We start from the raw sequence: 26,609 nt of genomic DNA, 5'->3' as shown, positions 1-26,609 counted from the left end.
ACAGGATCTTTATCTCCACATGAGCATTTGTCAATGAAGGTGCCATGCACTATGCAGTCCTTCCAAATGCTCTCAGTAATGTGCAAATGTGCTGGAGTTGCTAATGGCTGTGTACTAATTGGGTGCTGCTTTTGTGTACCACTGTATGTGGTACCAATGCAGAAAGCATGCCCTGGCATCAAGGGTTCAATGTCACATGAATGAAACAGGCGCAAATGGGTTTATTTTGGACCAAGAGAAAAAAAAAACAAAAACAAAACAAAGCACAATGGACTTACCCAAACAGCCTAACTTATGACTGGAGTTTCTTTAAACTTAATTTAGCAAGTAACATCTCTTTTAATTGTTTCCCTCTATAGAAGAGGAGGACTGGATTTGCAGACAGTGATCACTACTGCTGTTATGAAATAAGACGACTGTAGTTTCTTGCAATACTGAAAATCCCCATTGTAGCAACATTCTTCCATCTGCTGAGTGGACATGCTGCTCTCAGCCTTGGTACCTCGTGTGAGTCCTGCGTCATGTTCATCTGACACCAGTCACTCGCTGTCTCCTCCGTAGAGACCAAACCCGTAACTGCAGAGAGACATGCACCATAGGTGCCTGTTACAGAACTGCAGGTCAGACAACATGATATATAAGCAATCTGTATTTGAACTGGAAATAACATATATTATAAACATATTTATAAACATAGCGTACATGGTAAACCCTGCTCATGAATGATATTTTTTTGAGCTGTTCATGTGTTGAGGGCAGGGGAAATACCTGACTGTCTGGGATAACATTTATGTTATAGTGTATCCTTTACTAAAGGAAGAAGCAGCCTTTTATTCCTAAAATGGAGCAGAAGGAAGACCTTTCTCTGCCTTGTGCTGCAAACCAGAAAGGGTCCTGTGGTGCATTTAAGTTTGCTTCTCTTTCCCCTCGTCTTCCAGGTTTGTCACATACAGTCTCTTAATGTGTCTCTGCTCTTACTTGGTAAAGTAATTCTGTACACTGCAAGTGATGATAACTTTAGACAATTTTAGTGAGCATCATCTCTCCTAGTAGCTTCAGTCCAAAATACACCCCCCAAAAAAAACCCCACCCCACCAACCCCTATTTGAATAAAGGTTGATGTTTTAATGCAGTTGTTATAATTCTGATCATCTTAAGGGACCAAGAGTCTTAACGCTTAAGAATAATTTGTGAGTAATAGTGTTTTTGTGAGGAATTAGGAGGCTTTAAAGAACACAGTCGCCACTAGCATCCTGCTAATTTTTTGGGTTTGTTTTCAGTTTTCCCAAGAGTTACCAGGGCAAATTTCATTAGACACCAGGGAAATGGGCTTTCATCCAAATCCTGAAGAAGTAAACCATCTGGAAAATTCGTGATGAAATGCCTTATCTTCATTTTCTACATCTCAAACTGCAGAATGGTAAGAGAAGAGTGAGTAGGTGAACTGGTGAAAAAGAGCTGAAGAAACACGGTGAAAATGAAGACTGAGCCTGTCACTACCCTTCTCTGCTTGTATGCTGTTAAATAAAGTTGTTTTTCTTGGCATGCATCATTTTGTCAAGATGTTGTATGACTGTCAGTGATATGTAAACAAAGAGAATTTATTACCCTTCAAATCAGGACTGCAAAGCCCTAAATGAAAAACACAGAGTTCCCCAAAACCCCGTTTGCTACTTCATAAGCACCACCAGTGACCAACCTCTACTGGTATGTCACATGCATATTTCAGCAGCGACAACTCTTGTAATTCCCTGTACAAGTAACGTGCTCCGTATTTAAGAGAAGTATGTGGACAGACGCAACCAGTCTTGAAAGGAACCTGCCAGCAGTAAATATCCATGTAGACTTTAAATTGGAAATGGAAACTGCAAAGTGTGCCTCTCTGCAGCGTTGTGTGCCACTCCTTTTGCAGATTACATTCACGAAGAGTCTCTAGTGAGCAGAGTCTACCTGGTAGCAGCAGTGGTGGCAATCCATTCACCCAGAGTCCTTACTCTGTGCGTTATGAGCTGCAAGATCTCAAGTCATGTCGAAGACCTCGTTTACTGTGTGATTTCCTGACTCTCGTCTTCGCCACAGAAACTCTCTCTAGAGAATTGCATTCCCTTAATGCAAAATTTCCACTGCATGCTACGAAGATTGCCTTTCATTACTGTGAGGATCACTGTAAAGATACCAGCCCAAACTGTAACTAGTGCAGAATTATTTTCCTTCAGACAGCCCCAAATCCTTGTTGCGTGGAGAAAGAACTGCCCCAGCCAACTCAATGGTATGTTGACTCTGATGCCTAAATGATAAGTATTGATACTGCTGGCTGCTTTACTGCCATTGAATTTTAGCCATCCAAATATTTATACTAAGTTTATATTACTTCCCATGTCCCTTTGTGTGCAGAATTTAATAAAAAAGATCCTGGAATGGGTCCACTGTGTATATTCTACTATTGATTTTTTAAAAGTAAGCTATTGTAAGTTAAAAATAAATAAATGAGGTTAGAATCACAAGGAAAAGGATAAAGATACTTATTTTCTGAATAACTGTTATATCTTTGAAAGAGACAAGAGTTGTCATAAAAAGCAAAAGCGCAGCAGACAGACAGTAGCTTTCTCCAGCAAGTTGGGAAGGCTGCTTCTGAAGTCTGCCGGATTGGGTTGGATGCTCTTGTCCATCTCAGCACCTGGTTCTGAAGAAATATGTGATGTGGTGAATTGACGGGTTTGACACAGCAATTCATTCCTCAGTTCTCCTGAGGTCACAAGGCAAGTCCCATGTGGTTCCTTCCCCTTTGCTGCTAGCAAGCTCCCTCTTATCAATAACAAGTTCTTTGAAAAAGAAATCTTCAGCAGGATGATGGTGTGTGCACAATATCGCTGGTATTTGTCATTGTGCTAATTAGTCCAGCCCGGAGTATAAGGATTAGTGTCAGCCCCTAGGGCAAACTGGTGATAAAGCTCTAAGAGAATGTTTAAGCTAAATAAGGCAATGCAGATGCTGTTAAATAATAGCAATGCATTTGAAATGGTGCTGTATGCGGCTTCAGTGCTAATGCTTGCAATGGCAATAGCTTAGAACATAATCTAAGTATTAAATAAATGTGTAAATTGGATTTGGAAATATTCGTGAGGACAGAGGGCTGGAGGAGCCTCTTGGGTCTTTGAGACCAATTCGCTGTTATCACAGGCACAGTGTCATATAATCCCTCTCATAAACTTGTGTAATCTTTTTCATATGCTTAAACATGCTTCTCCCAGGATCTAGAGAAGGGACTTGAACTATCTTTCATCTCAGTTCAAGTGTCTGCTTTGAACAGGGCAGGAATGAAATCTGAACGTCACAGTTGTCTGAGTATGCTAATAACTGTTGTACTGGTAGCTTTTCTCTTTCTTATGTTCCCTTTCTGAATGTAATTCCCTTTCAATTGAACTGTCACTTCTGCATCTCTGGAGATAGGAGTAAATGGAATTTTAATTTATTAAAAACTGCAAGTAAGCTGCATATAGTTGTTTACCTATCTTTGGGAAAACCTTCAATGAGATTCTGGGCAACTGGTTGACCAATGCATTTATTTTTTTTTCTACCATGGAGCCAAAAGATAGATCTGAAAAAACAATGTGTATGTATGAACTAGTGATGTCTGGGGTGATGTGCTCAGTTCCTGAGAGTCCGGATAAGCCTAGCTGACTACTGTTGCAATGAATAATTCGCTGTCTCTAAATTTAGCTTTGATCCATGTGATTGTGTTGTGAGCTTGAAACATGCTCACATATATCATGCACAGGAGCCTTAACAGCCTTACCCTTCCTCCTCTCATAAAAAAGCCCTTCTGACCTCAGAGTCTTCTCCAAGTGCATCACCAGAGCGTGAGGGCGCACAGTTCAACTCAGGTATCTCAAAGAGTATTTAAAAATCTTAAAAGACTTTTCAGAGGCTCCTGTGAGATCATGGAGGAATTCCAAGGACATTGTCTTGTCTGGCCTAGGAAAAGGTTAAAGCTGAGATACTGTTTTTATTTTATAGATTACCCAGTGTTTTGACTATAGAAAGGCATAAATCTTCCTCTGAAGAGGGACTGTTTTGTTTTTATTAGAAGGTTGATTTGTTTAATTAAGGTCAGCATTTATCCTGTGCTCCCTTCTGCTTTCCTGGCATCTAGCTGATGTGGAGGAGGAAGCCTTCAGCCTCAAAGTGAGGCTAGGTTTGGAGGAAGAAATAATATCTTTAATTAGACCAATAATTCGGTTGGCAAAAGCAGATGAGTTTGCAGGCACGTGTGCCCTTCAGATTCAAATATAAAAGTCACAGAAACTGCATAGGGGGAGTATACTGGCATAAAAATCCTGATAAGGTTGTGAGTGGAAGCAGAAAAGATACCTGAGAGTGACTGGACCAGAAGGCCATGGGGTGTTTTCAGTGCTGGAGCAGAAGGAAGATGAAGTTGCTTTTGGAGATGGGAAACAGGAAGGTGGTTGTAATTTATGTCAGAGAAGAAGGACTTGAAGATCCTCCAGAAATCTGGAGGGAGGTAGAAAGATACAGAGATTGAGACTGGGAGGAAAGCAGGGTTGGCTGAGCAAACAGCATGGGACAGAGAGCCAGGGTAGCTTGTGAAATGAAGGCTACGTCTGAAGGAGGACCCTGGAAGAGGAGAGGCTCATCAGCTCTGGAGAAGGAGCTGCATATGAAAATAAGAAGTGACTGGAGACACAGGACATGGATATACAAATAAGGTAAGAACAAGTTGCTCAGAAGAAAAAAGGAGGAAAGTCTGGGATCCAATTGTAAACTTTGAGGAGTAGAGCAAGGGTCGAGAGCAAGAGTGAAGAACAGGGAAGAGAGAATACCAGGGCAGGGGCACACTGGCATCTGAAATGCAGTAAGGAACAAGCTATGGACATATGGGGAAAAAAATCTGTACACCCTAGAGGCTTTTCATATCAGAACCAGGGAGCTTGAGACTGCGAAGTCCCTCCACTGTGTGCTCTACCATGAGTCGGTTAAACTACTCCTGTTGTTGGCTATCCTGCTAATGCAGAGGAGTTTTGTCTGCTGGATTGCAACTGATGGTTCCCATAAGAAGCCATAGGGTGAAGTTTCTGGGTTCATAATTTGCTGTTATTAAATTTAGATTACTCCACAAAATGTGCTGCGTTGGAAGCTCATCATTGAGACTACCTACCAAGCAACTAAGATTTACGCAATGCCATAGTCTAGGTAGTCTATTCATTATGTTTTTGGTTTCTCCTAACTAATTTGCAATCATGAAACAAGGGTACCAGTTAATATCAAGTGTATTGTATTACTGTGGTGTAGGTATGAAAAATTAAACCAATGCTGCTTAATTACTATAAGGAAGAAAGAGCTTCCAGTCAAGGGAAACTTGGTAACCAGCTGTCTGAAGGTTCTGCATACCCTTTTGAGTATCTTGGAAATAGCTCCATCCCTTTAATTTTTAAGAAGTAGTTTCATAATTTCTATTCCAGCAGTTGCAGTAGAATTTTTATTATGTAGTACAGGAAAGATACATGCCTGGAAAACCTGTAAATAATTCCAGTATGGTTTGATTGGATTTGAGATGGCAAAAAAAAAGGTTATATGGTGTGGTTATAAGACTTCTCCGGTGAAAGCTAAGGTGGGCTCTGTTACAAATCTTAATGGATGTCAAGCCTCAAAATCTTAAAATTTTCTAAATTTGCTCAAGTGTAATTTTAAATTAGGCCATCAGACTTGTTTTGAGTGAGAGGAAGAGAAGACATAAATAAGCCTGAGTGCTTAAGTGAGACAGAGATGATAAGGCTGAAAATGTTTCTGTAATTTTAATGGATGTGAGATTTATATACTAGACAAACTACATTATAATAGAATTTTCATGAATTTATCTTCTTAAAAATTTTTCTCTTTTCTCCATTTGACTGCATGTGTGTGAAAGTCTATTAATAATAGATAGTATTATACTGAAGGTTTTTTTTCCAGTTTTGACCCATGGAGTCAAATGAACCCTTGTCACGATAAATCAAGTGCAGAAAGAAAGATACTGCCTGAGTAGTATTTCAAGTTGCCAGGTCCCAGAGCCTAATCTCTGCTGTAATGGTGAGAACAGCGGGTAGTCTGGGGAAGGGAAACAAAGCATACAGAGAGGCTAATTTGACTCAGCATGTAAATTTGGGGTTGGCTGAAATGAGGCCTTCAAAACCTGCCTTCTTCAGCCCTTCAGAGAATTTTAGCTTCTTTTTGGAAGACGTTCTTTTAGTAATAAGAAGCTTTGAATGTCTGATGTCAAACTCAGAATATGGACTGAGAATTCCTCTTTTTCTCACCTTTCCCTTGACTCCAGGGAGAACATCCATTGCATTTTTGCAGCTGCTAGAAATGTTTTTCCTGTTTGAGTGCATAGATTTATGAGTGGCAGTGGTTTGCTTCTCGGGCCACGTAACAATGCAGACCTTTTCAATAAAGCAAGATCAAGGTGAGCCTTGCTGATGCCTTTTTTTTTAAAAAAAAAGATTGCTAGAATGTAAATGCTGAGTCCAGTTAAAAAAAATTGACACAGCTGGCTGTAAAACCTAAAACATTGCTGCAGTAGTCACAGCTCAGAAGGATCACAAGTGAAACAAGCTTGATAAATTCAAGTGGATGGGAAAAGGAAGCCTATGGAAGCAGCTTAATTGCTTTTCAAGTAGTTGTGCTGAGTCTTCAGGAGGAAAAAACAGTCAGTGGGATAGATGTTGTGTGTTGGTATGACATGTTTGACTCAGCTGCTCGGTAGGACAACAAAGTCAGATGATTTTGATTTGCCTAGTGAGAAACAGCACTGGTCATTTTTAGTAATTTTCTTGGATGTAAGGCAACAAGATGGAGTACAAGGAAATGTGCTGGACAGCAGATCTGTCCCATCCTGGGTACTCCCACTGCATGAAGTGTGGCCCTGCCACTGAAACCCATTGTCACATCTTTCCAGTTGCTCAGCAGAGACAAAGTTTTCCATGCTGAGTGGCAGAAAATGTGTCTATATTACGGTAGATTTGTAAATCAGTTTTGAATCCTTCGGGAAAATACTTGTCACTTAAATGCAATTAAAATACAGCATCATTTGTAACTCTGGTTTTCTTTATGATCTGCTTTAAAATGTAGATGTACCTAAGATTTGTTGAGTCAGTTATGTATTTGGGTCAAACGGGTGTCAGACTGCTGATTTACCTGACAGCTGAGTTCGAGTGACTTAATTGTGGACCTGGATTTCTTAATATGAAAAGAGGCATTCGTAACCTTTTTATTTGTGCTCTAGCTGGTAATGAAAGACAACTGCTTTGTAAAACTATAACAAATGGGAAAAGAATGAGCAAGCAAGAGAACATTTGTGTTCCCACTACTACATACAGATGGTAGCCAGTCTGAGCTGTAAATCTGTAAATACTCCCACACTATAAATCTATTCATAGCGTATTACTTATAGGGTGTTCTTAAAGAGTATCAATAAAAGTGTATTGATATATAGATTTTTTCATTCAAGTATAACTATGCATAGAATTGTAGCAGCAGAATGTGACCCATTAAATTGAATGCCAAATAACATTAGCAGGAAAGAGTACAAATGAGAACTGCACTGGGGATTTGAAAAGTGTAGACTTCTCTTTCAGAGGATGAAAACAAATATATTGGCAAGAACTCTGCAAACTGTGGCTTGATGTCGGTTAAGAAATTCTAATGGCTAGAGTTTCCCAATTAGGATGTTAAGGTTGGGCTGTTAAATCTTTATGTAGACATTTAAAAAAAAGTTTAATGCTGACAATCCCCCAGAAGGAGTGCGAGTTACAGATTTTTAGAGACATCAAGTTGGTCTTAGTGCCTGATACTTCATGTATCATGTTTTTGTTTTTCCCTTGAAGATCTATTTAAAATGCTGTGTCTGCATCCATTCCTTAATCTTTGGAAAGTGATAATGTGAGATACTATGATTTATGAGTGGTGAAGCAAACTGATAGTACATTTGCCTTGAGTATGTATTTTAAATGCCAGTAGTTTGGTTAGTAGCTACTGATGGTTTTTGGTTACTTACTCAGTATACCCAGATGCAATGTATTGAAAATGCATTGCACCATAAAAACATAAGCGGACGAAGTGCTCTATAGCCAGATAGGAGCAGCCTCACGGTCACAGGCCCTGGTCCTCATGGGGGACTTCAACCACCCTGACATCTGTTGGAGAGACAACACGGCAGGGCACAGGCAGTCCAGGAGGTTCCTGGAATGCGTGGATGACAACTTCCTCCTGCAGGCGATAGAGGAGCCGACAAGGAGGGGTGCCATGCTCGACCTTGTGCTCACCAACAGGGAGGGGCTGGTCGGGGATATGAAACTAAAGGACAGCCTTGGCTGCAGCGACCATGACATGGTGGAGTTCAAGATCCACGGGGCAGCAAGGAAAATACACGGCAAGCTCTCTGCCCTAGACTTCAGGAAGGTGGACTTCGGCCTCTTCAGGGACCTGATGGGCCAAGTGCCATGGGAGGCGGCCCTGGAGGGAAGAGGGGCCCAGGAAAGTTGGTCCATATTCAAGGAGCACCTCCTCCAAGCTCAGCAGAGGTGCATCCCGATGAAAAACAAGTCGGGCAAAAAGGCCAGGAGGCCGGCGTGGATGAGCAAGGAGCTCCTGGACCAACTGAAAGTGAAAAAGGAAGCCTATAGAGGGTGGAAGTGGGGACAGGTAGCCTGGGAGGACTACAAAGAGGCTGCGCGAGTGGCCAGGGATAAGGTAAGGAAGGCCAAAGCCCTGACAGAACTGAATCTGGCCAGGGATATAAAATGTAACAGGAAGAGCTTTTATAGGTACGTAGGGGACAAAAGAAAGTCCAGGGTAAATGTAGGCCCCCTCCAGAAGGGAACTGGTGTCCTGGTTACCCAGGACATGGAAAAGGCTGAGGTTCTCAATGACTTTTTTGCCTCAGTCTTCACCGACAAGAGTTCCTGTCCCACCGCCCAAGCTGTAGAAGGTGCAAGCAGGGACTGTGAGAATGAAGAACTGCCCATTGTACTCGAAGAGCAGGTTCGGGATCATCTAAGGAACCTGAAGGTGTACAAGTCCATGGGTCCTGATGAGATCCATCCTCGGGTCCTGAGGGAACTGGCGGATGAAGTTGCCAAGCCACTGGCTATCGTATTTGAGAAGTCGTGGCGGTCTGGTGAGGTCCCCGATGACTGGAAGAGGGGGAACATAACCCCAATTTTTAAAAAGGGGACTAAGGAAGACCCAGGTAACTACAGGCCGGTCAGCCTCACCTCTGTGCCTGGCAAGGTCATGGAGCAGATTCTCCTGGAAACCATGCTAAGGCACATGGAGAGCAAGGAGGTGGTTGGTGACAGCCAACATGGCTTCACCAAGGGCAGATCGTGCCTGACCAATTTGGTGGCCTTCTATGACGGGGTGATGGCATCGGTGGACAAGGGACGAGCAACTGACATTATCTACCTGGACTTGTGCAAAGCTTTTGACACTGTCCCGCACGACATCCTTCTCTCTAAACTAGAGAGACATGGGTTTGATGGACAGACCACTCGGTGGATAAGGAGTTGGCTGGATGGCCGCACTCAGAGAGTGGTGGTCAACGGCTCAATGTCCATGTGGAGACCAGTCACGAGGGGGGCCCCTCAGGGGTCCGTGCTGGGCCCGGCCCTGTTCAACATCTTTGTCGGCGACATGGACAGTGGGATAGAGTGCAAGTTTGCTGACGACACCAAGTTGTGTGGTGCCGTCGACACGCTGGAAGGGAGGGATGCCATCCAGAGGGACCTTGACAGGCTGGAGAGGTGGGCCCGTGCCAACCTCATGAAGTTCAACCAGGCCAAGTGCAAGGTCCTGCACCTGGGTCAGGGCAATCCCAGGCACAAATACAGGCTGGGCGGGGAATGGATTGAGAGCAGCTCTGAGGAGAAGGACTTGGGAGTGCTGGTGGATGAGAAGCTTAACATGAGCAGGCAATGCGCCCTTGCGGCCCAGAAGGCCAACCGCATCCTGGGCTGCATCAAGAGAAGCGTGGCCAGCAGGTCGAGGGAGGTGATTCTCCCCCTCTGCTCTGCCCTGGTGAGACCCCACCTGGAGTACTGTGTCCAGTTCTGGAGCCCCCAACACAAGAAGGACATGGACCAGTTGGAGAAGGTCCAGAGGAGGGCCACGAAGATGATAAAAGGGCTGGAGCACCTCTCTTATGAGGACAGGCTGAGAGAGTTGGGGCTGTTCAGCCTGCAGAAGAGGAGGCTCCAGGGAGACCTGATAGCGGTCTTCCAGTACCTCAAGGGGGCCTACAAGAAAGATGGGGAAAGGCTGTTTAGTAGGGCCTGTTGCAATAGGACGAGAGGTAATGGTTTTAAAATAGAGGGGGGTAGATTTAGATTAGAAATTAGGAAAAAAATTTTTACGATGCGAGTTATAGAACACTGGAACAGGTTGCCCAGAAAGGTGGTGGAGGCTCCATCTCTGGAAACGTTCAAGGCCAGGCTGGATGAGGCTCTGAGCAACCTGACCTAGTCAGGGATGTCCCTGCTCCTTGCAGGGGGGTTGTACTAGATGACCTTTGAAGGTCCCTTCCAACCCTAACCATTCTATGATTCTATGATATGTGACTTTTCCTTTTTTTTTTTTAAATTATAATTTTCCAATGGGAGCTTATAGCTGAGGAAGAATAGCAACTTTAAGAACTAGACTCATAAAGACACTGATGATCTGTTTGATGAGATACTTGGGTTTGTGTAAAATGAATGTTAATGTTTAAATTTCAACCCACATCACAAGGTCATCACAAGAGCTCATTCTGAAATCACATTATGATTTTAGCAGTCTCCTGATAGCCAGATGAAATTAAACAGAGGGAAAAAAAAATCTATCGTGTTAAAATCAGAGATGAGGACATTCTGTCAAATCTAAACTCAGAGACAATTCTCTTTAGAGCTGGAAGTGGTACCTAATTCTGTGATTTCATTCCAATGTTAGTTGCTACTCATTAGAGTGAAGCATGATGTGTACTTTACAAATGCAGTTTCTTTTTCTGCTTGAGTAACATTCATAGTCAAGTCATATTTTCATTGAATGCCCAAATCCCTCAAATTTATTGGAATTTTTATAGGACTTTGGTTTTATATGACTAAGCAGCTATAAAGCTGGATTAAAAAGTCAGCATTTCAATTTAGTTGTGAGTGATTTGAAACAGTACTTGAGATTGGCTTTGTTCCCTCTTTGACTGGGTCTCACTCCTACGGAACCAGGGGGATTCCACAAAGTAACTGGGGCTTTGAATTCCTGGAAGAATAAGGAAGGTTTGTGGAGAATATTACGGGACAAATATATGGAAGATTTACAGGAACAGGGACTTTTCTTTCCTGAACCTTGAGAGAAAAAAAAAAAAAGTCAATATTAGATTATAATGTTTATGATGGAAATATTTAATTTTGGTATAACCACTTATAACTGCCTTATTCTAAGAAATAGCATTGATCAATGAGCCTTAGAGTACATGTGAAGAAAAATTGCAAACCACAGTTTTGTAATGAATATATGTGACTAAATTTTGCAATCAATGAGATTGGATGTGTTTAATGCATAGATTAGCTTACTTCTTGTGGTCAGAGGATTAGTAGGAGGGAGAAATCAAATCAGTTATTTTTTTCAAATAATTTGTCATATTCTGAGCTATGAAAGGATGAAGCTTAAACTAACAGATGTGAACAGACAACACTGTAAATAATTTTTAAATCTCCAAAGTATGGGAATTTATTTTTGATTTTTCAAAATGAGCATTATATTAATAATAAATACTGCTTTCCTTTGAAGTAAAGTATTTTGTTATCCAACAGAAAAGTGACTCTGTTTTGAGGGTTCCACTTAGCACAAATGATCTGGTGGGAAGGCAAAGGGCTCCTGCCTGTGGAAACTCCTCTACTCTCGTTTTGGTCAGGAGAAGTTAAGCCATTCAGTAAACTTTTATCTTTTGTCATGAAAGCAGAATTCTGGTTTTAATAGTGAGGAAGCCATCAAAGCTGATTTATTTAAGAAACAAAACACAATCTCTTTTCTGTGACAGTCTCCTTAAAGTTGTATTTTTAGTCTACTAAGTGTGGTGGGGAGAATTATTGTTTTTTTAAAATTGTTTTAAATTCCAGCAACATGCATGTATCAAGTCTCATAATGTGCCTGTGAATATATTGATTTAAAGTAACATTGTAATCTTTTTTCTTTAAAGGCAGTTCTGTACCTGCACTGGAGAATATTAAATGTTGTATTTCCAAGGGCTTATTAAATATTCAGTAGTTTCCTTTTTCTGTAGTCAAGTGTGTCAAGGGCAAGCCTTCTGAGTCCTGAAATGAAACTCAAATGAACTAACCGAACCTTAAAAGCTGCTATTGAATACTCACATAAGAAAATACACGTTACACAGTGAGGGGAACTGAAGGAGGAAGTGTTGAGATCCAGCCCCACAACAAGTTGTATGCAGCTCTTTCTGGGAAAATACTGAAATATTGTGAGAGATTTTATTCAAAACTTAACTGTGAAACAAGAAGTAAGGGTGACTGTGATTGTCAGCAATTAACTGTGCATTAACCTCTTCACTGACTATGATCTTCATCTTGGAATACAAAATAATGTATAGAAATAGCCTGTTTTAAGGATATGGGATGGATAGACAAAGTATATCTTCAGTGTGGAGTAGTATGAGTCTGATTTTATGAATATGAATAACCTGAGTGTGAGGATCGACTTCTACTTCTGTTGCCATTTTATTTGGGCTGTATCTAAGCAGATAACCCTTAGAATGACTGAAGTCAGGCCTGGCTCTATCACAGGCCAATGACAAATTGTGCCATCAGTCCCATATCTGGGTTTGCTTTTGAAAGGAAACTTGGGCAAGTGGGTTATATGTGAGCCACAGCATCCTCTGACCAGGTACCTTTTCCTAGTGTGAAATCCAGACATGGCCTACAAGACTATTGTCAGGTCATTTGCAGCCACAATTTTTAAAGTGACCTTAATTTCTTCAAGGTACTTTAGGAGCTGTGTGCACGGTAAATATGACATTGGGCGCATGGAAGTACTGATAATCTACAGACTGCTCAATTTGCAGTCCTAGAACTGGTTGTCATTTCTGAAATTGCTTTAAATTCTGAGCAACTCAGTTCCCCATGGGACACTGAATTCAAAATAGGAATAAAAGTTTTCTACTTCCAAAAAATTGTGTGCAGGAATCTGACACTCACTTTAGATTTATGTACTTCATTAAAAATCACGTTGTAGATGATTAATCGACTTACTTACCGTGAACATTAGTAGGACTCAGCAGCAGAGCTTGGCTGGTGATCCCATCAACTAGAGGAGTTGGGAGCTGGAATCTGTACCGACATTGTCTGAAATGTGATGCCGACACACATGAACAAATTTGGGTGGACATTGCCTTCACATGTGAGCAGAGGGAATCAGCAGCCTACTGAGAGCTTTGACTACTTAATGAGGAACGTTCAACATGCTGTATATTACATACTGAACATTTTTGTAATTTTTAAGTGCTCTCTTCTGGCAAAAATGGACTAAACTTTTTATTAATTCAGTTTGTACTAATTTCAGTTTTGAAAAAGGTTAGTTTGGTGGCCCTGAAGTGTCTGTACAACCATTCTTTCCCTTAGAAAAGTGTTATTCCTCACAAAAAAGAAAACCTAGATGAAGAAAGATAATTTTGTCTCATCCATTGAAACAAACAAGAGACAACTATTTAAAAAAAAACTTTTAAGAAATGAGGAAAGGATCTTGATTATTTGGAGCTTATTTAAAATTTTTTCTTCAATGTTTTTTTCCAAAGAGTTCCAAGCCGTCTACTTGGGCCACAATCTTTGGTTTGAAAAAGGGAGTTGATTAATCTGTTTTGCTGTATACCAAGACTGAATTTGTCTTGCAACTAGTCAAAAACTGAGTTTTCAGAACTTCTCACAGTGAAAGGTTGCAAATGGTTCACACAAAAAATTATCTCTTGCTGTGACCTTTCTAAATGATGATCAGGCTAACTCCTTTTAGATTTGTGTACTTCTTAAAAAAAAAAAGTTATGTGTGGTACTCCAGTTATTGTGGACGTTAGCAGGACTGAGGAACAGAACTTGGTTGGGCTCATCCACCAGAGAATCTGGGAATTTGGATCTGTACCGAATTTGTCTGAGATGTGGTGCTTGCCCACATGAACAAAAACTGATATATTTTAGAGGCTCATTACCTTCAAAATGAGAGAAGATGGAATTAGGATGAAACAGAAGGAAAGCATAAAGTGAGCATAAAGTGACTTCATTTCTGTCATTACAACTGTGAAAAACATACTAGAGTCTTTCAACACATTGCCTACTGTTATGTAATATAATACTAAGGAAATATATTTGTTAATGTAAAGTTCATCCCTAAGCATTTTTCTTTGACTGATAAGATGTTCCTTCTTCTATTGGCCATTGCATTTTCTCCTTGCCTGTCCTCTGAACCCTCTGACTATGGCAATAATGTTGTAGGTCTTCTTGTGTATGAGGTTTCATTATGCTAGATGCTGTGCAAGCTCTGCTCTGTCCAGAATGTCCTGATCCAAGGAGTTTACAGTTTAAAATAAAACTCAATGAGAGATAAAAGGAATGAGGTCTTTGCTCAAAATCAGTGATGTATGTACTATTGTGTGCATGGTGAAATGTGTAAATCTCATTGTTTTACATTGCTGTGAATGGAAATGGAGGGATTATCAAAAAATCTGTTACCGGATTAGTAGTTTGTTCTTGCCTTTGTTTGTTCTAACCTCTGAAAGATGATTGCCTTTAGGATAACAGAGTAGGATACTCAGCAGATTTTGAAAATGACTGCATATCTTTTTCCTTTAGTGATAATAAAGCGATGTTGAATGTAGGTGCACAGTTAAAAATTTCTATCTGCTTTGCCAAGTGCCGAGTGCCAAGTGCACTGTGGCCTTTCACAGTGTCAATGTTGAGCAAAACAGTAATAAATAGCTTGTCATGCAGTTCTACGTGTAGTTAATCTCTTGGTATTTGAATTTTTTTTAGAAAAGATCTGAACCAGAATGGACTCTCTTTCTGAAATATAGCCCAGAAAAGAGGTTTATACTATTAGATTCAGTGCACTATTGAATGCACAGTCAATCTTTATTATGTCTGAGTAGTTGGTAAATTTTAGTTTGGCTAGGTTGAATGTAATTTTCTGGGTTTTTTTCAGACAAAAAATGTTCATAGTTGTCTGAATCATAAGGTGTTGTTAAAGAGGTTGCCCGATATTTTATTTATTAAAAGTTCCCACTCAGATTGCAAACTACAGTGCTGACTTAACTTCAGTGATCCTCAGTCTCCAGAGATTTGTTTGCTTTTTCCCTCCTTCACTGTGTAGAAAGATGCTCTAGGAGCCTCCCAAGGGTCATTCTTAACCCACCGGTGTCCTAAAGTCTGATAAATTCTCTGTCTATGTTATGGAGAGGTTTTGCAGGATCTACTGAGATTAATTTACTTCAGTTGTAGAAAACTGGTTGTATTTGCTGACTCTAGTTGTCTCACACAAGATTGAGGCTCTTTTTTTTTTTTTGTGTCAGGTGCCAGGAATAAATGAGCTATGAATGTGCAGCAATTTTGTAGTTAAGGCAAAGGCAGAAAAGCCTGTTTGGTGAAAATCAGCCAGACAGTGTAAGATTGTTTGCTTAGCTTGTGACTAGAAGTTTGGACTGGATGATAAGTGTTCAGTTCAGTCCCTGAGTCGGTCCTTTCTGAATGATAACAGATACAGAGCGTTTGTAATTGAGGGGCTTAGTGTAATAATTTTGTTTCATTGATTGAGGAAAGGAAGCCATAAACAAGCTGTAAATCTCTGATATAGGTAGATATATGGGGGTTTTTTGATAGATAGCTAGATATATCTTGTGAGTCTGAATAGAATAAATTTGCCAGGCCTGCATTGCAAATTTAAACTTGTTTCTTAGAATAAAAGCAATTGTCTCTACTGGTTGCAGAGACAGCATTTTGTTGTCTAACTCATGTTCTGTGTTAGAAGAATGCAACCATTCAGTATGGTACCAGCCCAAATGAACTCCCGTGGCACACAGTGCTAAATCTGGGCACTAATACTAAACTCAGTGATTGAGACCCAAAGTACACAAAATCAGTTTTGCTGCAATGTTGCAGCCTGGATTAAAGTGACATAACAGAGGCATCTTTGCTTATGGCTGCTATTCCGTCTGCTGTGTAACTAGATTTTTTTTCAATGAGATTCAAGATTTTGGTGTAGTAGTATACCAGTATCCTGCTGCCACAGTTTCTCTTGACTATACCACTGGAACCTGAACTGTAAGCTGTCCTTTCCGGCAGGGTGGAAGTAGAGAATATGATTTTTTTTTCCTCTACTTTTTGGCCTTCTTTAAGGTACTCAGTTTCAAGTTGGGAATTAACGGATTGAAAGAGTGATACCCTGAGTGATTTGTAAGTAGTATTAAGGGAAACATAAAATGTGTTGTTTATTTACTAAAATAAATAATATTAAAAAGGATGAAGAGCCTGCATCAAGCTCTGAGATCCCTATAATACATTTTTGTTTTACTAAGAAGTAACAGTTTAAAATTACAAAAATTCAAAGACAAAAGAGTTAGTCATTTGCTGCCAGAGATGTGTTTCTTTCTTGATATTATGCAATGGTAAAATTTGAAGCTGCTAGATGTATGAGAAAGCACATAAGCACTAGATATTTTCTGAAAACCTGTTTATGGCATCTTTTTGTCTCTTTGGGCCCCTAACACCTTCAAAAATCTTCATGCCTTCAGAGAGTTTTTTCTAGGATAATACTGGCTATAAAATGTTTATTAAGCTGAAAATCCAGAATAACAAACACTTCGATAACATGTTATAAATCCTGGCTTGGGATTTAAACACATCATCTATTCATGTACCATACCATTGCTATTGGAGGTCTAACATGCTGATAATGTATTGTCACTTAAAATAGGTTAACCACTGTAGCAAAGGATCAGCTACCCTCAAAACACCCTTTTATTTGATGTGTTTTACTGGATATAAGAAAGTATCTCCTCCTCCAGCTGTTTAGCTCAGTGTTAATTTTTATGAGAGCCTGGACATTTTCTTTTCTTCAGTGCTTGACAGTGATGACTGAGTTAAAGATCAGACAGTAAATGCTTTTTTAAGTCAACAATCCTCTGTGAAGGTTGTCTCCAGGTTATTTAACTCTATTTTATCTGTTCATGTGCCTCTACTGGAACTGAGTTTATATTTCCCTGTTTTTTCAGATTGTCCTAGTTACATAACTTTGCTAGCAGGATTGTTGATCTTAACACACCGGCAAAGCTCTGCCACTGCAGTGGAGAGGTTTTGCTAAGTTTACACTTAGTCCTGCCTGAGAGTCTCAGTGATGGATGGCTGCAAACTTAACAGGCTGTGCAACCAACTCTTCCTGTTACATGGAAGGCATTTTATATTAGTAAATATCCTGTGTTTAGTGAATCACTGAAAATCCAAAGGAAACTCGGTGTTTGGATCTGTTCCTAGGACCCTCTGAGGTGCCCTTCAGGCCAGATGTGAATTCCTGAACCATAATCTCAAGACCATTAGGGTCAGCCCCTTTTTCCACTGTGTGAGAGGTGGGCAGCCTTAAATCTTGCTGTAGCTGGTGTGTATGGGAGCTGTTTTTAAGGTACCTTGACAACTGAATGGAATTCGGATGATTTAGCATAGATTACAGAATTTGTTGCCACTTTCTGAATGAGCTGTAGCCTGTCATCGTGTCCATCACCAAGACTTTTCCTGCCCCCAGACCCACATGTGAGCGCTGTCTCCTGCTCTCCTCTGGCCTATGTGCAAAGTTTTACTCACATGAATTTGTGAATCATTTGGTGACAAATCAGTAACAGATTTATAATGATCACTGACATTGTTATTATTAATGTGAAGAGCTGTGTGGTCCTGATTTCTCTTTTCCCTCTTTTTGTTCCAGTTCATCGCCTTTGCATCTTTATTCTTCATCCTAGTTTCAATCACAACCTTTTGCCTGGAAACGCATGAGGCTTTCAATACTATTATAAACAAAACTGAGCAGGTCATCAACGGGACAGAAGCTGTGCTACAGTATGAAATTGAGACAGATCCTGCCCTGACGTACGTGGAAGGAGTCTGTGTGGTATGGTTTACATTTGAATTTTTAGTACGTGTTATTTTTTCCCCCAACAAACTTGAATTCATCAAAAACCTCTTGAATATCATTGACTTTGTGGCCATCCTGCCCTTTTACCTAGAAGTGGGCCTGAGCGGGCTCTCCTCCAAAGCTGCTAAGGACGTGCTTGGTTTCCTCAGGGTGGTAAGGTTCGTGAGGATCCTGCGAATCTTCAAGCTCACCCGGCACTTTGTGGGCCTCAGGGTGCTGGGTCACACTCTGCGAGCCAGCACCAATGAATTTTTGCTGCTGATAATATTCCTGGCACTTGGTGTTTTGATATTTGCCACCATGATCTACTATGCGGAGCGGGTGGGAGCCCAGCCTAATGACCCGTCAGCAAGTGAGCACACACAGTTCAAAAATATCCCTATCGGCTTCTGGTGGGCTGTAGTCACTATGACCACCCTGGGATATGGGGATATGTATCCACGGACTTGGTCAGGCATGCTAGTGGGAGCCCTGTGTGCGCTGGCGGGGGTGCTCACCATAGCCATGCCCGTGCCTGTGATAGTTAACAATTTTGGGATGTACTATTCCTTGGCCATGGCAAAGCAGAAACTGCCGAGGAAGCGGAAGAAGCACATCCCTCCTGCTCCTCAAGCCAGCTCGCCCACCTTCTGCAAGACAGACTTGAACATGGCCTGCAATAGCACCCAGGGTGACATCTGCCTGGGCAAGGACAACCAGCTGATGGAGCACAACAGATCATCAGGTAGGACCCCACTGGAAATGCATGTCCTCTGAAAACACTTTATAGACCAGTATGCTTGGTAAGGATCAGAAAGCAGCCAGTCTTTCTGCCAGGAGAAGACATAGCTCCCGCCCTTCTCCCCTCCAGTGTTTGCGTGTGTCAGTCTCATAGAGGACAAAATAGGTATAGCCATGTTCCCAAACCTCTATGTAGCTGGTCTATACAGTTTTGCTTGCTCTGTTGAGAATGCTTTCCTGCTGATGATATCAACCTTTTCTTTTGCCTGTTGTTTGTTGCGTCATATGGATGTTTGTTGTTTTTCTGCATGACTGTGACTATTTGAGCAGCCACCGTGTCCCACCCTGTTGGACTCCATGGTGTTTTGCCTCAGTGTCTGTCTCTTGTGTCGGCTTTGCCTGTGCCACATCGTGGCCTGTTAAGCAAGATCCTACAAAGAAGCAGTCATTTAAAAGGAGCAGGTGCTTTACATCAAAAGCCCAGCACTCAAAGGAAATAGGAAGAAATTATCTTTCTAGCTTTCTTTGCATTTGGCATTCTGCGTCCCTGGCTAGAAGAACCTCCTTTGTCTGTGTTAGATGAGACATTGCATGATATTTAATATTAATTGAATGATAATAGCATAGCTGATGTAAAGCTTGTCAAGAAACATGAAAGTGACAGCCCCTAGCAACATCATTGTTATTAGTGTTGATTTTTATGATTTATATTACCTTATTTGTTAGAGTTCCAAATATGAATAAGGAGTATTCTGTGCTAATCGCTGTGAAAATACATATCAAATGACAGCCTCTGCCCCTCCAAGCCACTGCTCCATATTCCATGTCTCTTTAAATTAAAGAGTAAATTTTCTCTCTCAGTATAATTAAAACTTTTTTTAGCAGCAAGGATTTTTTTTTTCTTTCATTAATGTATTTATTCTTGAGCCAAGTACAATCTGATTACAAAGCTCACATACCCATCATTTAACTCTTGTAGGAAAGCTGCTAAAGAATAATAAGAGCAAAGCCACCCATGACTGGTGTCGTTCAGTAACTGAAATTTATTTTTTAAAAGAAAAGTCTGGAAAATTGGTCTCTGAACAGTATCCATCTTTGGTCTGTTGCTCTGTTGCTGAATAGCATTTATATTCAAAGAAGCTGAGTTTCAGTCTCTGAGTGAGTGTTCAGAGACAAAGTTAACGCAGCTTTTTGAACATCCTAAATATATTTAAGAGGATGGAAACCCTTGAAAGGACTCACAGTGAGGGTGGAATATAGTTAGTTTTACAGTGCTTTGACTGATACCCACTTCCAGACAACATCTTTAAAGTGTTAACGATAACAGTTTTTTCATGCCATCAGGACCTACTAAAGGTGTTCTGGAATGGAGGAGGCTCAGTGTGATCAGAGCAAGGAGACACTTCTCTGCGTCTGCAGCTTTATTTACAAGGTCTTGCAATCCTTCAGAAAGCAGAGATGCAAAAAGGAGCCATTTTAAAGTGTTAACTTTCTCTTCAGTAGTGCCACCGCTCACATCATGCACTGTAGCTTTATTTCTGGTAGAGAACGTTATTAGAGTCACTAGGAATTCTGTGCAAAACTTCAAGGCTGAATATAGCCCTTTGCATTGCCAGTTCAGAAAAAACACGCTTAGGTTTAAATGCAAAGGTAAAGCTGAAGTCAATAACATGCCATTACCTGTTATGTGCTGTACTGGGCAGAGATTTTTTTTCTTAGAAGTGTGGCCTGAATCTGAAATAGTAGATAATTTTAAAACAGAGTCCTTTGGGAGTTCCAAATCAGGAGAGGTAAGAGTTTTACTGTTTGACAAAATGATCTACCGAGACCAAAGATAGCATTTAATGTTGGGTGCCTATGATGGCAAGCAGTGCAAGTGTGCTAAGTATAGAAATGAAAGCTAAGTGTGTTATTAAACAGGTTTTAGTGCCAAATGTTGAAAAGTTAGCCCTTCTGGGGCCGGGGTTGTCTTTAAAATATGCTAAACAACATATTCTAAGCAAAAATGACTAACATGACCTTTTGTATAGCAAAAAGCATAGCCAAAGCATTAAATACTTGTTTGAAATATCCAAGGCTGACTGTACTCTGAGAAGTTACAGTCCATAATAGGTAACTAACTGAGCTTTGATTTGATTATTTCTTATTTCATGGTAGTTTAGTATAGCTAAGAAGAACAGGAGAGTCAAAAGATCATTTGTTCTTGAATAACAAATATAATTTTTGCCATTTTGTACTGATTAATGGTGAATTGCAATTTTGTTTTCTTCTAATGATTTACCTTATGACTATTTTTTGAGTGATGGGAATATCCAGCATTCAGCATAAGCTCTTTGTGATGTCTCATTTCCTCATTCATTATTGTCTGTAAATGGGCATGGTGCTTTAACCAGTGTTATCAGGTGAAGACAGTGCAGGAAGTGAGCAGCCACTCTCACCTGGTGAAAGGCTCCCTCCCATCAGACGCTCTAGTACAAGAGACAAAAACAGAAGAGGGGGAACATGTTTCCTACTGACAACAGGGGATTACACGTGTGCTACTGATGGAGGGATCAGGAAAGGTATGGACTTCTTTCATTAGATCATAAAAGGTTACTCAGCAATGTGCTTGTGACAAGCAATCTTAGAGTAAAATGATGTGCACAATGCTTTTAGAGGAAAGACTGTACTCACAATGTACCTTTTTTCTTTATTCCCAGTCATTCTTTTCCTGCTTTCCTCCTAGAAACACTCATCTCCTTTAGCCTTCACAAAATGTGCTTGATGTTGGACCCTCATTTCACTTGTGTCTTCATTTGTCTGTTATCTTCAATGGAAAAGCCTGCAATTCAGACCTTGCTCATTCAACCACTCATCATTCAATACCATTTGTCATTCTAAAAGACAAAGTAATTATTAAATAACTTTAGTCTACACTTAATAACTTAGTATAAATTATAGCTGAACGAATTACACTTAAATTCTTAAGTTGAATTAAGGTTAAAATGTCAGAAGTAAGCAGCATTTTTGTTCTGAACACAACAAAGCCTATCATATGAGATGCTATTTGGATTTCTTTCAAAGAAAGGTTTGAGTTTATAATGCTACAGAGTGTTTCCTTTTTGTAATACACCACCGATGCTAAAATGTGTCTGTCTACCCCAACCAAAATTCAATTACAGTAAACAGTGTTTGATCTTGCAAGGTGCTAAAAATGCCTTTGTGGTTATGCAGCCTCTTCAAGTCTGATTACTCACTCTTTAGTAGGATTGGGTTCCCCAGGCAAAGTTTCAAAACTTTCTGTCGTTGTATGTACCACCCATGTGACTGATGGTGTGGCTACCTCATCAGGCCACTGCTGGCTGTGGCTGCAAACCTTAACCTCAGGGCATAGGTGAGGTGAGGTGAGCAATGCCAGTGATAGTCTTACCATTTCCTTAGATCAGAATTGATTTGGTTTCTTGGCAAATTCTATCATTCCAATAGGTTTCACGTTCCTGAGTGCTGATGTGCAGTTGTTCACCTCAGAGTTCATCTGCAGTAGCCACGTGACACTGGACAGACATTTTTGGCTGAGATTTTTCTGCTCTCTCCACCCCTCTTTTTTCTTTTTTACTTACTTTCTGTACAGCAAACGTAGCTGTCCCAGCCAGCCATAGATCCTAAAAGAATTGTCTTGGGTTATTCTGCAAACGCTCTTTTTACGTTTCAAAAGCATAAACTCTGTAAGTTAAATCTGTGAAGGGAGATATGCAACCAGAGTTCAATGTGTATGGTAGTTGTAAAGAGTATGATTGTCTCTATGCTCCTGCATTTTACATATTCCTATATATAATGTTTAGATTAAATGTGACTTGATTGCAAACAGGTTTTTGCACAGATTTAGCATGCTTTCCACTGAGCATATGTCTTGCACTGTCTTCTCAACAACTAGGATTATGTAAAAGATCTCTAATGGTAAGAGTCCCGTCTTTGAGGAAGTCAGGAACACCTGAACAAGGCATATTGCCACAGCATCTTGCAAGATAAGGTTCTTGACTTTTAGGAATGTTAGTGTAAACATTTGAGTGCTGTTCACTTGGCAGTAACTGTAATTAGAATGGATCAGAAATAATAACATAAGTTAACCCATCAGCTACTAAAGACATAACAATAAAACATGATTTATACTGGGACCACATGAACATTTTCATTTAAAAATCTAGACTCAAGAGAAAATTATTCCGTAATTTTTACTAGAAAAATGAGACTTGAGTTCAGAACTGACCATTTCTCTTTGACTGGCTCTGATGATAACCTTAGTCTAGGCTGAAATGTGTTAGCCACTGACTTTCAAGTTTATTTTACAAAGAGTAGGGAAGTTAGCTCATAAGCAGAAAACATCTTCAAGTAGCATCTAGATGGTTTTGAATACTGGAATTTAATTCACACATCAAGTCTACTACTTTTTCATTTTATTTTTTCCCTTTCTTTCTTTTGGTGTATCCTTCTTGTTTGGTTAGTTCCTGGGTTGGTTCTTGGTTGTGTTCAATGATCATTTATTCTGAGCTTTTTTACATTAACACCATATCTCTGTCTCTAAGATGACACTGATTCAGAGCTGATCCAAACCCCACTAAAATACCTGGAAAGTACTGATTTTGGATCATGTTTCTATGTCTGTTCATCTTGTATATCTGGTTTTCATTTTCCAGGTGTTCCTGTTTTCTTTATCATCTTTACCATCTTCCTCTATCAGTTCTTTGCTTTTATCATTAGAAAAGAAGCAGGAAAAATATTTTTAAAAAATAGTTTCCTAGTTTCTGTTTTTTAAAAAAAAGGCTACCTGAAACTTTTGATTTTTTTTTTTGTAAGCTTTATGTTTACAGGGAAGGTTAAATATATACACTAGCATTGTATTTCCCTTCTATTCCCCTTTCAAATATGATTCTTTCTAATCTGTGTAAATACTGACAGAACCTCAGAAACTGGAGGCTGTTTTTGAAATGTATCAGAAGTCTGTGAAGCATCACAGTCTAGGCTGCCTTTGCAATCTGGAGATAACATTGTACAAAGTTGTAGCAGACATGAGGTTGTACATTTGCTTTAAGTATAGTTTTACAGTGTGCAATTCTCAGTTGGTAAGAAATGTGTTAGTTGTTGTTACGGGAGAACCTAAGATGATTTTTCCTGAAGATGCTAACAACTGACTGTTACCTGGAGGTCTGGAGTTTGAGCCACTAACAGTTTCAATAAGAAAAAAAATGTCTGATGACTTCCAGTGTCATGTTTAGCTGTATTGTCATTGACATTTATAGTTTCTGTGGAAAAGTCTCGGTATTTCACTCTAAGCAATTTTTACCTGAATTTCTTAACCTGATGAATGCTTATGTGCATACTTGTCTTCAAGGGACTAGGCAGTGCCATTGAAATCAATGGTACTTCTCATGCTTGCAGTGAAGCACGTATCTGTGCGCTTGAGGAGCAAGGTCCTGTCCAGCTTCATCTTCATTGTATTTCCTTTTTGATACCTCTCTCCAGACCGATTGGCTGATCCTTTTCTTTATAAGCAGGATTATTCAGGTGCTATTGAAAATACTTGAGTATGAAGATAGTGAGGCAGTGAATAGCAATGCTTTTCCAATGTTTTACATCATAGCCTCTACACTGCGAGAACAATCTCTATGTAGCAAAAAGTAGGTAGCTAGAGCTCACAGTGGATTTGAACAGAAATGTCTGCAAGTGCAATGTTCCCTCCAAATTGTGAAGCATTGTGTGGTTGCCTCGTTTAATGATTAATTATTTAGTATTTGCTTATGTGAATTAATACCGTTTATTTCATTTGAGTCAGCTGAAGAATAAGGACAAATATGGTGTTTTAAATTTGCCAATCCAAAGGCATTTACAAATATGTCAGACTCTGCTATCTTGTTATACTTTAATGTTAGACACAAAGTCTTAGGGTTAATATTTCTGAAGATGGAGCTTCTTTCCCGTAGTATCATTCAATCTGCTGCAGAAGTGATTTACAGCTACTGTATGCAATTTTATCTGGTTTTCATTTTATTTATTTTTAAAGAAAAATCACTCTTTATTAGAAATTTGGTTTAGCAGAGATCATATAATTCTAACAGTTTTTATAGTCTGTCTTAATGGGTTTTTGATTATGCCTAGCCAGATAGCTGACCCAGTCACCCCATTGGGATCCTTTATCTTGCACTCCGTCCAACCCTGCTAAAGCCAACAGAGGGGCACTGAGTGCAAGATGGGATGTGGAAGAGCAGGTCAGACCTCTTGTGTGACGGTCTGTTTAATTTTCTGGGAAAGAATAGCTACGTTCTTTTGTAAATAATTTTATTTATTAATCTATTTTGGTAGTAATGTGTTTCAGCATTGGGTTCTTTTGCAGGCAGATTCCCTCTGAGTCCCAGATAGCTCCTTGGATTACATTACATTGTATTGTTTGTCTTTGTCTATTTTTTTTGGCTGAATTCAACTGATGTCTGTGCATTTTCTCATACAAGGCTACGAAAAATCTCGAAGCTTAAACAACATAGCTGGCTTGACAGGCAATGCTCTGCGACTGTCTCCAGTAACATCACCCTACAGCTCACCTTGTCCTCTAAGGCGCTCTCGGTCTCCCATCCCTTCCATCTTGTAAACCAGATGGCATCAATCGGCTACATAGTATTAATTAAAATACTGTTTACCACGTATGGGAAATAAATGTAGCATTAACTATAGGCTCCACAAATACGGTGTAACTCGTGCATGATGTAACTGTCAGTAGTAAGAAATGCCACTTGGGTAGCTGAAGATTTTTATCTTGGCTTCTAAAGATTACCTAAGGTAGCGCTTCTCCTTTGATCTACCATATTGTCCTACTTTCCTGTGGCAATAAAAGGGCAGGTAGTGGATGCCATTGGCCAGTATATTCAATAAATAAGCATATTTTCAGGGAGATTTACTTAAAATAGTGTGCTTCCAACTAATTGTCAGTCACTCCATTGAACCTCCATTTCTTGTGACTCTAATCCATTCTGAAGATGTCTGGAATCGTGTCTTGGTTGCACACAATGTGACTTGGGTCTGCTCATTTGCATGGACCATCCTGTCTCCATCACCTGACAAGCAGTGTTGCCGGTCGTGGAAACCACAGAGGGCTCTGGATGTTTGTTCTCGCATTGTATCATCCTGCTGAAATGAAAGCACTGATAAACTGGTCTGCATGTGGGATTGTTTTTCTTTGTTTAACCTTTTCCTTTGTTTTTTTTTTAATGATCTCTACTTGTTTATAAATGGCTTTACTTTGTGATTAACTTGCTTTGGGACTGGATTGCTGTATCAGAGTTCTGAATGTCTCCGGTTGTTTGCACACAGATAACTGCAAAGAGGTTGTCATTACTGGTTACACGCAAGCAGAAGCCAGATCTCTTTCTTAATGGCTTGGGGAAGGCACAAAACATGCAAGAAAGGTAAACGCCATCCAGACTTGCAATTTTAAGCTAGCAAGTGCTGCTTGGTACTGTAGTCATTTCTCTGCTCCAGGGTTCTTCAGCATTTTCAGAGGCTGAGTACCAAGTAAAATCAAGAAGATTACTGGGGGCTTTTTTTTTGTACCACTGTAAAAGGGTAGCAGTTCTCAAGTTGGGTTTTTGACCAGCCTTATACCTCTGGCTCACGAGCTTCAAAAATTTCTTCAGTCAATGTTTTTTGAAGTGCTTTGT

At 40.1% G+C, this 26,609-nt stretch overlaps 1 protein-coding gene across 10 annotated transcripts in view; it reads left to right on the top strand.

The window, feature by feature from the left end:
• Window positions 1–26,609, top strand: part of KCNC2 (potassium voltage-gated channel subfamily C member 2) — a 107,147-nt gene that overhangs the window by 78,618 nt on the left and 1,920 nt on the right. For 2 of the 10 annotated variants that reach the window (XM_086749495.1, XM_086749508.1), the window contains exon 3: window positions 17,998–18,928. In XM_086749495.1, the coding sequence (XP_086605621.1) occupies window positions 17,998–18,928 (931 nt within the window). Of the gene's footprint in view, window positions 1–17,997; window positions 18,929–19,254; window positions 19,387–21,317; window positions 21,506–25,406; window positions 25,983–26,262; window positions 26,358–26,609 lie in introns of those variants that run through there. The other 8 variants (XM_086749450.1, XM_086749436.1, XM_086749446.1 and 5 more) reach the window with 8 other exon arrangements.

This window comes from Chlamydotis macqueenii, chromosome 1 (assembly GCF_036417535.1).
Source record: "Chlamydotis macqueenii isolate bChlMac1 chromosome 1, bChlMac1.mat, whole genome shotgun sequence".
NCBI classification, from domain to species: Eukaryota; Metazoa; Chordata; class Aves; order Otidiformes; family Otididae; genus Chlamydotis; species Chlamydotis macqueenii.
The sequence above is the reverse complement of the archived record's forward strand: the minus strand, read 5'-3'. Positions and strand labels throughout refer to the sequence as shown.